Consider the following 13,045-nt stretch of genomic DNA (forward strand, 5'->3'; position numbering starts at 1 on the left):
CAGAACGTCAGAAAAAAACAGAATGGTGGTTTGTTGGTTGTGTTGGGGTTTGGTTTGTTCTTTTTATTTTTGTAATCTTTACATTATTTTCTTGTTATGGAAAGTCTGACAATCATTCGTTTGGTCGTTATGGACCAAGTACAAAATTACCATTAAAAGTCAACAATTTGAAGGGAAACTGATATAGCAGTTTAAATGGCAACCACTATGAATAACTATGGATTGTCCTCTCATTATGGAGTGTAGTCTGACTTTGTTTTCCTTGAAATCCACAGCAATAAAGGGATGGAGCACCTATACAGCATGAAGTGCAAAAATGTAGTCCCTCTTTATGATTTATTGCTGGAAATGCTAGATGCTCACCGATTGCATGCCAGAGGATCCAGAAATGCTCCCCACGTAGAAGAAGAGAATCAGAGCCAGTTAACAACTGCATCGACTTCATCACATTCCTTGCAGCCCTTTTATGTAAGCAGGGAAGATGAGAATTTGCAAACTACAATATAAGCTTTCATGTGTTAAAAAGCCTACAAGGTTCTGAGAATCCCAATCGCATACTACCTAGTTCATACATCACCTTAGCTAAATTGCCATATGCATAAACACTCCAATAGGCACCAGTGATTTCCAATCTGAGTATTCATTGATCACATGCTAAAATCCTTAATGGAAGAGGCTTTGATGTTACAGATGGCCAGCAAGGATGGGAGGCCAGTTTAATTTGAAATGGCTGTTATTTATCCCTTGCATTAAATAGGGTGAGATTCCCATAGCCGTTTAGTGTTATCAACCAAGATTTTGAGCTTTGTTGACCCTTTGCTGGGAATCATTTGAGCTCGGACCACAGATGAGTTTAAGTAATTGACATTTTTACTGAAAGGCTGATTGGCTCCAAGGGGAGCTACAGTGAACCCCTATGAAGGACTGCTTAGTTACATAGCTCAGATCTTGGTAGATTCCAGTTTGTCATACTCATAGTGTGACAAAATGCACTTTTCTCAAAGTAACATTGCTTTAGGATTTCCCCTATTAGTTGACTTCAGCAGGTGTTTCCCGCTTCAGGAATACTTTGAATTTATATCCAGTTGCAGTTAACTCACCCAATGGCCACACTGGATTAAAGGCACTTAATCTTCTCTGATGTCAGTCCTGTGGTGAGTAAATGGATGGGAAACAAGCTGGAAAACATAGGTGCCTTTCTATGGATGTATGCCATTGCCTTCAACAATGCTAAGTGTTGACAGACTCTATTCAATTCACCCATCAATTTATTTTGAGGAACGGCTTGAGTTTATACAGGAGGCCAGACTAGATAATCACAATAGTTCCTTTGGGCTTTACAAGCATGAATGCATGAAATTCCCACTGACACTAATAGGAATTTAAACCACTTATGAAGGACATCTAATAAAGAGGAAGATATACTCTTGTCTTCTCATTAAAATCAGACATTTACCACCCTTCCTAGTTCAACTGACTGCAGTAGTTCACATTTCCAATTAAAGAATACTGTGGTCCTCCCTCCCTCCAGCCCTCTCCTTCCTCCAGCTCTCCCATCGCTGGCTATCCAGCCTCCCTACGCTCCAGGGCTGGGGATGCTGGGACCATGCTTCCCAGTGCTCCAGGCCTGGGGCGGGAGTGAGGGTGCAGGCACTGCATGGCGTGGTGCTCTGTGGCTGAGGCTGTGGCTCCCGACAACCCCATGCTCTGGAGTTGTGGGGATTAGGGCTGGTCCTCCAGCACTCTGGTGTGGGGGTTGTTAACCTGGGGTTGTTACAGGTCAGTGGTGGGGGGAGGGCTGGGGTTTGGGGCAGGAGCCAGCAGCCATAATGAGGGGGGCTGGGCTATCTGGGTGTGGGAAGGGTAGGGCTGAGGGATTAGCTTCCCTAAGATAACTGCTCACCCACAGCCATGGTGGTGGGAAGAAAAGATAGAGAGGGACAGGAAAAGTTGACACTGCAAGCTAAGGGCTTGATATACCCTCAGGCAGGTACACCTTCACTTCAGTGGGATTTGGCAGTTGGGGGGCTGGGGGGAATGTATATATCAGAACACAGACATTAATTCTAAATCTGCAGGCAACTACTAGCTGCACGTGTTGTATTTTTTCAGAATCCCTAGGAAGCTGGTGAGCTCTAAACTTGTGAAGCGCTTTCATCTCATCTTAATTTAACAGTCCTCTTGCTCATGCATATTATTAATTACATTTCCAGTAGCATCTTTTTTGGTGAATGTGATAAAGCACTTGTCTTTGTACTTCTGCAGAGAAAGCTTTGGTATATCTTTGCAACTCATTACCCAAATGCTGTTGGGGGCTCCTAAGTGCCTTGTCCAAAATGTACACATTTTCATTTTCATTTTGTAGCAGTTTGTCATGTGTCGAGAATATCTCGGTGTACTATATGTTATTGCAATAAATAAGCAGAGGTGAAGAGCTAAGTGGGCCACAGGAAATCTTCTAGCTACGTTAAAAACACAAATTTCACCCTATTATAGCCCAGTACATATCAGAGTTGCCCAGCAAATATAGTGTGTTAGCAACTGCCACGTTCTTTTATGATAATTAGACAGATTGAGATCAGAACCCTTCTAAATTTCACATTATTTAAATTAATGGTTCCTTCCTTGGTTTCCCCAACAAATAAGCACACTGGGTCAAATTAATCTTTGTCTGAATTCAAATAATGAATTTGGCCCATGGTTGGCAACTGGAAGCCATCTACAGATTGTCCCACTGACATCAATGAGCTCACATGTGGGATAAAGTGCTATCTGACATAAGGAAGGGTACCCAAACGTGCACCAGACTATTAAAAATAGTGACAAACAGGGATGGATGCACACAATCTGGGATTCTTCATTAGCCTTGGCCTTTGCAATAAGAAATCATTTAGTTCGAACGTACATTGTCACACAGTGGGAGCCAAAGTGAGAAAAATGATTTTCCACAATACATGCTTTTAACTTGGAGGCAATGTTTGTGATTGACATCATTAACTTGTTCGAAACTTATTTTTTTCTTTAAAAAGCACCTTAACTAATGTTAATGTTATATAATAATGTTATATATAAAAGATGTACTGCTCACATATCAGACAATTGAATGTAGCCATTCAGTAAACCCAGTTGACAAAGACTATAATACATAAAATAACAAATATGTTTTCATATCCTTTTGAAGCACCATATCACATATATAGTTATTTGTGCCTGAGGCTAAGTGATTGTAAGCTTATATGATTATATTTCATATATTCGTTTATATTTGCAGTAGATAAGCCAGCACTAACTGAGATGCCTTGTGCTGGATGTGAAAAAGAAAAATAATATCCTGTTGAGAATATATGTGAGAAGGAAAAATATTCAAGGCAGCTAATTATGCTTTTACCAAATAATAATAGAGCAAATGAACTTACTTTGCATAGCAAATATGTTGCCATTCAAATAATAATCACTATCAGAAGTTCAGGGCACATGTGAAAGTAGTAATGTGAACTTGCTCATTTGATGATGTTTGGGTTTCCAACAAAGTGAAAAAGCCACTTCTTGTTTATAGTGGACTAGATCTTGCAGACTTTGTCTCAGGTAAAACTTCTATGAAAGAAAAGAAGTTATTCTAAAGTAAAAATAAACAAAACCAGGAGCAGTTTCTTGGTGTTTGTGGTGACTTTACTGTTACATTATCAGTGACACTTCCTGATTTTTCCTTCTTGTGCATTGAAGGGATTGGTAGATTAGAAAACTTTTAAGGAAGGAAGAGTGGTTGGACTTGTGTTTCTGCTGAAACTTCTATGAAAGAAAAGAAGTTATTCTAAAGTAAAAATAAACAGAACCAGGAGCAGTTTCTTGGTGTTTGTGGTGACTTTTTGCCCGGGGCTCCGGCAGTGTAAACTGTGTAAACTGTGTTTTATAGTGGAATGGTAACTCTCATACTGGAGTCATTATTTTAATAATTGATTAATTTGATTCTTAAACAGCTGTGTCAAAAATGAAACCAAACACCTAAGAATTAGAACTATTTCCATCAAAAATCCTGCCCCATTTGAAGTTAATCTAAATTTTATCACAGACTTAAATGGGAACAAAATAAGTCCCTGATCTTGTACATATCCTGCTTTTAAAACTAGGATGCAATCCAAGTGAAAACTAGCAGGATTATGTGGATGCAAACGCTAAGTTAGTGTAAGCAGAATTAGTGTGATCAATTAGTGTGATCTGTTTTACAAGTCAGCTATTTTGAGAGCTATTTGCAAAAATTACAGCTTTACAAACTGAATATTTTTTATATTTACCAAGTTAAGACCAGGTCTTAATGCATAGCACTCTTAGCTAGTACCCAAAAATATACCACAATTTCAAATTGCCTTCAGTGATTTAAATTTTGGGTACCAAAAATTTATATTTCATTAAAAACATTTTTTCTTTCTATTTGCATTCTTTTTTATATTTTAATTCAAATGTAGATATTTTTATGGCCTAAAGATTGTTTTCTAAGTGATTGTTGCCTTTGTGAGGGCATGTCAAATTCAAATTTTACAGTGTATAAGTTTAAAAAAAGCCCTCACTTTTTGCATTCAACTGTGCCTAAACTTTTAAAGACATATATGCTACCATATTGCAACCCCCTTGTAAAAAAGTATACTCTGAATCCCTATTCACCTCAAATTAAGTAACCATTTTCTATTAGATAGTGCCCATCTGAGAATGAAAAGAAAGAAGTTGCTAGTCTCAAAGACTTGCACTAAAAAGCCACTTTATGCTCCCTCATTGTGTAGTGTGTGTATATATATATATATATATATATATATACTTATGTATATATATATAAAAGAAGCTTTTTGTGCACTATTTTTTCATCGTAGAGCCCTTTCTTTAGTACAAGGCTAAAGTACCATAATGTATTTGTTGGATTATTCTGCTGATACGTATACTGTTATTGATGTCTTGTTTTGTTAAAGTTTTGTTATGTTACATGAAACACATATGTAAACACCTCTTTTGCACCTTGAAATGAATGTTACAAAGAACTTAAAAAGAAATCCAGCAGCATACTTGAGCTGTCCAAGATTTTCTCAACCTATTTGATGTCAAAATAAAGAATTAAATAAAACAAGGTCTGTTTGGTGTATGTTGGATAATTTTTAAATTTTTTTCTCCCTGTTGCCTCTTGATGACTGATGATGACTAGATGGTGGATAATCATTTCAATTCATAAAAAGTCCCTATTATATTTATCTAAATACAATGTTAAGGTCATGAAGTGCATTTGCAAAAAAACACAGGCATTTTGCCTTCATTGCAAGAAAAGAAATGGTTTCTTGAACTCTCCTACTTACAAAGGCCTCTGTGTGCTTGTTTGTCTGTATAGCTGTACTAGGGACGTAAGTGAGTAGTCAAGTTGCTGTATCAGCGGCAGCAGGGGGCGGGACGAGGGGGAGAAGCAGGAACCGGTGTTGGGGAAAGCCAGTTTAAAAGCCAGTACCCCCAGCACTATCTCCATGGTGCCACCTTCTCTCTTCCCATCCCCCCAGCTGCTGCCACTATTAGCATTATTTGCTGCACTTGCTACATTTAAAATGCAGAGGCGCAGCGGGGACAGGTCCCAGACCCAGTGTGAGCTAGGACTGAGCTGGACTTGCTCAGTCATAGATTGCGCTAGCTCTGGGACCTATCCCTGCTGCATCTCTGAAGTTTAAATCAGTAGGAGCCTGGCTGCCTGCACACCTGGCTCCAGTGTCCCTCTAAGATTTTCCATTCATGAGTGGACTGAGTTTTGTCTTGTGCACCAATATTGAGATTATGTGCACCTGTTTGGATATGTGCCACTGTGGCACCCCAGTTATAAACCTCTCCCTTTCCCCCTCTGCTGCCGTGTCTCCCACCCTTCCCTCACGCCACCTGCTCCCCTAGTGCCTGCTGCTGCCCCCCACCCCTCACCCTCCTCTGCTGTCCTGGCTCTTGCCCTTCTCACTCCCCTCAGCCCTCCTGGGACTTGCCTCACCTTCCCATTCCCTCTCTGACCCCTAAACCAGCCTTTCCCTCTGTGCCTACCCCTCCTCTAGCTCCCCTCATGATCCTCTCTCCTAATACCTCCCTCGGCTCCACCTCTCTCCTCTGGTGCCCGTCCCTCCCCTCCCCTCCCCCATGTCTGCCCTTCTGCTTCACCCCCACAATCCCCTTGGCACCTGCACCTTCCCTTACCTCTGCACCCTCCTCTTCTCTCACTGCCCATGCTTTCCTTGCCCTCTTTCTCCCTGGTGCCTCTGGCACAGTTCTCCTCTGTATCCTCACATGTGACTTGCTCCAACCCCCACTTTCCTCATGCCCTCCCCTCCTTTCAATCCCTCTTCTCTTGCGACCCGCTCCTCCCCTCTCTACTTCCTCCCCCTTGCCTCTGTTGTCCCTCTCCTTCCCCCCACCCTGCATCAGCCTGTCCCCTCTCCTCTCCTACCCCTACTGATACTTTCCTTCCCATCCCCTCTCCTGCCCTTTTCCTCATTGTCTCCTCTTGGCCCCCTGGCATTTGTCTCTCCTCCACCCTGCCCCTTGGTGCCTTTTTCTTTCATCTCCTATCTTGGACCCCGCCTATCCCCTTAACACAAACCCCTACCTCTCCTCACTCCCACCTTCCCCTTAGGTATCCCCTTGGCCCTTCCCTTACCGTCTGCCATCCAGACACCTGTACATGCTGGGTGGGGCAGAATGGCAGGCAGCTGCCCTGTGTGCCAGGGCTGGAGCCAGGGCCGCAGTGCTATTTTTAGTACCTTGGTCCCGGCCCCAGCAGTCGCCATTCAGCTGCCACCCCAGCTGCTCTCAGGGGTTGGGTCACACGGTGGGCCCCATGTGCCGGGACTGGAGCCAGGCCATTGTGCTATTTTTAGTACCACAGCCCAGGCGCTAGCTCCAGCAGCCATCACTCCTGGGGTGGGAAGTCACCCCCCCCCCCACCATGGCCCTGCCCCCTGGGAGCAGCTGTGGGCACAGCTGCATGGCTCTGTTGAAAGGGTGGGCGGGAATGAAATTCTTGGTGTGCGCTCACACAGTCACACACCTTACAGGGAACCCTGCCTGGCTCCTACTACATTTAAACTGTAGAGCTGCAATAGAGGTAGCTTCTGGACCCTGCATGAGCTGGGACTGAGCTCCTTCCTTTATCAACTAATAGTGTAGTTGATAAAAAAATGTATTGACTACATGTTTAGTGAATTACCTGCCTCTTAACATCTTTAATCTGTACCTATTGGAAGTTAGGGTCCTGCCAGAGCATGGTTGCTCAACCTGAGGCCTGCAGAGCCTTAACATGTGGCTATGGGCGACAGCACCATCTTCGTGGACTTGAAGACTGAAGCGAAACCTTTATGGTTGTGAGTCATTTGCCTTAAAAAAAAAAGTGTAAATGTGTTGTTAGATGCCATGCTGCTGAATCAGGCCTTGATGTCGCAGAGTTTGAGTAACTTTCCTATACAGCCACTCATGTAGCAGTGTGGGGCATTCTCCCCTTTTCCAGGGTCAGCAGTCACTTGGCCACCTTGGGAGGCTCGTCCCTGGCCCCTCCTCTCATGCCTTCTACCCTCCTGCTCCCCCTCGCTCCTGCAGGAGCCCAAAGCCTGCCACTGCATGGCTGGGGGCAGGGAGGGAAGGCCCTAGCTCTGGTTTGCTGCAGATTCAGCACCCACAGCTCCTGGGTGGTGCAGCTACTGTGCCCATAGCCCCAGGGCTCCAGGTCCCAGCGCACTGGTCAGGCAATGCAGCCAACCCTGACTCCCTATGGGATATACCCTGGCCTGGGAGAGGGACCACATGAGGTCATTTAGGGATGCTCAGCCTCTCCCTGCTTACAACACCCACCGTGCACACTATTCTATCAATATTTTATTAACCCATAAATGAGCCAGCCAGATTCCGGTAATGTGTCCGTCAGTGTCCCACTGAGAGCTGGAGCCTTTGTCTGCCAACATCACAGCATCTACTTAAGGAGAGCTTTTCAGCTTATATAAATATGGCAAAACATTGTGTAAGCATACACTGAGGAGCACTAGAGGCCTACTGTAAGCTATGAGCTCATTGTATAAGAGCCTTCCAAACAGACCAGAACTAGAACCAATATTTGGTTCAAATTCCCCAGTGCAGGTTCAGCAGGAATTTTCTGTGTACTAGGTACCTGTCCTTTGGGAAGGGCCGTCCTTGTCTAAACCCCCACTCAGAACCTAGAGGTCCTCCTGCCAGGCAGATGAGGGAGTTGAACCAGGGGCACTCACAATCCACAGAGGCCTTTAGAAGCTCTTTTGTGCCCCAGTTAATATACAGTTCAAGTGGAACACTTGAAGGTACTAGATCACTGCCATTCATTTCTCAACACAGAGAAATGGGATTTGAACCAGCACCTTTTTGGCAGGCACCCAAAGCACAGGAACACAGAGGGAGTCACAAGGGGTAAGTGGCCCAATTCTCATTTCATATTTGCTGAATAGAGCCATCCGTCAACAGACAAGGCTCCACCGCTGACCACCACTCAGGCCGTTCATTTGAGAAGTAAGAGCAATGTTCAAATCCCTTCTCAGGGAACATAAAGGGGATTTGAACCAGACTATGCACTGCCTATGTGTCAAGCACTACAGAGAGACTCATGGGGTGCCTGTATCTCAATGACTAACTATTTAGTGACAGTGACAAGGAGTCCTGTGGCACCTTAAAGACTAACAGATGTATTGGAGCATAAGCTTTCGTGGGCAAAGACCCACTTCGTCAGATGCATCTGATGTAGTGGGTTTTTGCCCACGAAAGCTTATGCTCCAACACTTCTGTTAGTCTACAAGGTGCACCAGGACTCCCTGTCGCTTTTGCGGATCCAAACTAATACTGATACTATTTAGTGACAGTGGCCAATCCTCAAAAGAAACACAGAGGCATCCAGCACAATGAAATACATCCAAGCCTGGTCTTAGGCCGGTCATGTGAGTGGTAAGAGCTGAACAAGCAAGAAGGGGATGTGAACACCATTCTTCCAGACACATACCCAACCAGTAAGTTACCCCAGGGCTGTTTCTTGAAGGGCTTGGCCCTAGGCATATGGAATGAAAGTGAAGCAGCTTCAGCAGAAAAGAGCAAAGGAGGCCCCAGATCAGAATAGCACTTAGCCCAGTACGTAGGCCATTCCTGAGAGATAAGAGATAGAAGTTCAAATCCCTTTTCAGCAAGCAGAAAAGGGAATTTGAACCCCATGCTAAGCACACACACACTCAACTACCAGGCTCCACAAGGCCACTTGCTAGCCTTGTGCCCACCATCACTATGAAATGAAAGTGGAACACCGGCAGCAGAACATGGTAAATGCCCAAACCACTGGACTACAAAGGGCTGCATCAATTAAACCTTGCCTAATTGCTACTATATAACAATGGCACTGCTTCAAGCTGCTACTAGGCCCAACCCATCTTAGCTTATCCTTTCCATCCCTGACTGGGATGCACACATGAGAGACTGCAGATCCCTATTTAAATCTCATCTCAGCATAAAGAAATTGAACCAGCAGCTACTCCCCCCCTCCCAACTGGGTGCCAACCTCTGCTTGTGATTACTGGCCAGGAACCACTTAGGCACCAAAATAATTTTTCATGAGGTACCTTTGAATGCCCTGCCAAACAACTGAGGCACAAGGTGAATGGAGGCTAAGCCCGACCATGTAGCCCTTTGACCTAGTGATTGGGGGGGGGGGGAGGAGGGAAGGGGAACACAGGAAAGCCATTGCAAAGGCAGGCTATGTTAGCGCTGTATAAAGTGTGTGGTGACTGGAATGTATTATTCAATGCCCGTCACATAACACACGCATCACGGTGACCCACAGCTTAGGCAGTGAAGTGGGGGAGCAGGTAGAGGTGGAGCAGGGGTGAGGGCTGGGCCCTTTGGCAAAGGAAAAAGCCAACACGTGTTCTCTCCAGACAATAAAAAGCACATTTTTGGCTAGCCTGCCTGCTGTCTCAGGAAGCCTCTACACACACCAAAACCATATTATCTGGTAACAGGCACAACGTGTAGCAAATAAACATGCGTTATTAAATCTTTATTGCACAGGTGCACAAGGATTCAGACTGGGAATGTCATGGCAGGGCATTCAACAGGTGCATTGTCAGTGGCATTGGCATAACCCCTCTAACTACCCAGCTGCACGGAAACCCTCCATGGCTTTGTCTGCATTGGGACATCATGCTGTAAGACTTCCAGATGCACCCTCTATGCACACAAAGAAGTAGGTATGTTCTTCAAGGCCTTTCACAGGTTGGATTCCCCCCCTAAAGGCCCAGTAAGCACCAAGCACGACCTTGGCTAAAAATCGAGCGACTTTTGAGCTTCCTCACACAATAGTTAGAGCTCTAGCAGTGTGCAAAATAAACAGAAAAATAAATAAACCAACCCAACCACAACAACCATCAAAACATGGCCATGCTGGGCTTATATTTCCACAATCTTGGCTCAATAGCCTTCCTTTTCCCTCACCTCCACCCTGCATTAGGGTCACTAACCCTTGCACAAAGCCCAGCACATTTCAAGGAAAATTGGTGCAAGCATGTGGATTTTAGGGCAGATGGTTGGAAGTGTGGACCTTTAAACAGGAAGGCTAGAAGGGTAGTGGTGGGGAAAGGTGTCGCCGCACATTCATCCACACCATAGTAGGCTCTGAATTGTGTCAAGTGGCTTGTTCAGTGTGATGTTTCTAAGCTGAATGAGATCACTCTATGGGGCTGAACAACACCCAAACCAATATTTCTGAGACATGTGAATAGCTCCATTCACCTCAATGGGTGTTTACATCCCCAGACCCACTGGGTTGGGAAGCAAAGGGGGCAGTTGCCATGGGGCCTGGTGATTCAAAGGGGCCTGGGGTTTGCCCCTGCTATTGCACAGCAGGAGTAGCTGGAGCCCTGGGCCCTTTCCTCCCGAGCCTCTGCCCCTTCCAGGAGCAGAGACCTGGCTCCCCCCTCACCTTGCCCAGAGGCCTGCAGTAGCTGTCAGCCCCCCTGTTCATCCCCTCCTGTGTGCTTGACAGCCCATGATATGCATGTACTGTGTCTGTTCTCAGTTCTCCTCAAAGGGCATGACTTCAGCCTATGCAAACTCTCCAAAAAAGGACAAGCTCCCTCCCTCACAAAGCCAGCTCAAATGAGGGTGAGTTAGAAGGGGCAGTTTAATTCAGTGGTTGGGCACAGCTCCCACTCTCTCCCCAGGTCCTGGCACATGCAAAGAGGGCAGTGAAAGGGGCTGAGGCATGCCCCCATAGCACACCATTCTGAAGAAGGGCAAGAGACCCCCAGATCTGGACATCCACATGGGAGGGGAGAATGTGGGACTGACAGGTTCTTCCCCCCTAATTCTTTCCCAGTCTCCCTGCTACTCATTCCCACTCCTATACCTTTTCACCTGATCCCAAACTGTTTTCCCTTTTCTACCACCTATCCCCATATAGCCCTCCCCTCCCTTCCCTTAATTCCCTTCTCTTCCCTGCAGCCCAGACCTATCTGCCCCAGTATCCCTTCCCATCCAGGAAGCATTCACATCTACTTTTTTTCTCCAATTACTTGTTCACATTCCTCTCAAAATAATATTGCCACCCTGGATTCTCAAACTGTAGCACCCTCCAGCCACTCAATCCAAAACTCATTGGCTCTAAGGAGACCCTTAGCTGTGTTCAAGGAAGGATGAGGTCACAGTCATCCTTCTCAATGAGGTCTATGTTTCACCTGTCATTAGTACCTCTTAGTTTAACAGTTCTAGGCACTAGAAGGGAGAAGGGAGGGGAGGCCTATAACTCAGGAATACATTGGCCAAATGACCCCACATTTGGATCACTAATGCTACCCCACATCCTCACAAGGGACTCCAAATTTCAAAGCAATCCAAGTAAGTGTTAAATTTTAGAGCACTTGCAAGAGTTGAGCTTTAAAGCATATGAAATGGCAAGCATGGTTACTCTCTTGCCATTTTTCTGTGTTGGTATTAGGGATGTTAAATTTCGAGTGATTGACTAGTCAAATAACTGGGAGTCTCCAGCTGATCCCGGGCTCCATGCAGCAGTGCCCCTTTGAAACACCATATGCAGCCTGGGGACACTCCAGCTGACCCCAGGCTCCACTTGGTGCTGCCACTTTGAAGTACCCCCTCTTCTTCACCCACCCCACTGCCTCTTTCTGATAGAGGCAGCGGGGAGGGGGAGGGGAAGCAACTAGTGGACTTGACTATCTGATAGGCAACACAGATCTCTTCGTTTTCTGTGGCATTTTTTTTCCATCTTGCACATTCTCCAGAACCTACCTAGGAGCCCCTTCCTCAGACCTCTCAAAGGGAATCAACTATATGGTGACTAAAATTAGGCTGACTGACTCTCTTGCTGTAATAGCAATATCAATAATAATAATAAATAATAATAATAATAATAATACATCCTTATCCTAGTAACAGTACACTGGGTTGTGGCCAAATGTTGATCTGAGTCTCTCTCTCTTTCTCAAAAAAAAACAAACAAACAAACAAAAAAAAAAAAACCACCACCACAAATGGGAGGGTCTTGTAATCTGTTATAAAGAACCTCCACATTCATGGCATTTTGTTTGGATTCACATGGAGGGCATTTCCTTTGTTATAGCACAGGCAACCAAGCACTGAATAGCAGCCACCCAAAATCAATGTCCCCCCCCCCCCCAACATAAAACTTCATCCAGCCTGCTCCAGCTGCTGTTTCCTTAAGAGATTGGCTTTTTCTCTCTTTGCTTTCCACTCCCAGCCCTATAAATGATGGATGATTCTTTCCAGAACAGCACTCTTCTGAAAATGAAGCTGGCTCATTCAAAACTGTTTAATTTTCTGGCTCCAAGGCAAGTGTAGTAAATATATTTGTGACTGACAACTTTTATTCTTAGCTGGGTCAGCCAGAGAGAGCCTATTGCCATGGAATGGTAACAGGTCAGGGATCTGAACTAGAACAAAATGTTTAATTTTACCACTACATTTCAGTGTGGCCTGCTTAAACATCTTTGTGTAACAAGCTCTTCCT

General features: G+C 45.0%; 1 protein-coding gene across 7 annotated transcripts in view; it reads left to right on the forward strand.

Annotated features, from left to right (window-relative positions):
• Positions 1 to 5,119, forward strand: part of ESR1 (estrogen receptor 1) — a 297,806-nt gene extending 292,687 nt beyond the window's left edge. For all 7 annotated transcript variants that reach the window (XM_014569514.3, XM_006114974.4, XM_075924467.1 and 4 more), the window contains one exon: positions 276 to 5,119. In XM_014569514.3, the coding sequence (XP_014425000.1) occupies positions 276 to 507 (232 nt within the window). In that variant the 3' untranslated portion in view covers positions 508 to 5,119. The remainder of the gene's footprint in view (positions 1 to 275) is intronic.
• Positions 5,120 to 13,045: the final 7,926 nt, after the last annotated feature.

The sequence above is a fragment of the Pelodiscus sinensis genome, chromosome 3 (genome assembly GCF_049634645.1).
Source record: "Pelodiscus sinensis isolate JC-2024 chromosome 3, ASM4963464v1, whole genome shotgun sequence".
NCBI lineage: Eukaryota > Metazoa > Chordata > Testudines > Trionychidae > Pelodiscus > Pelodiscus sinensis.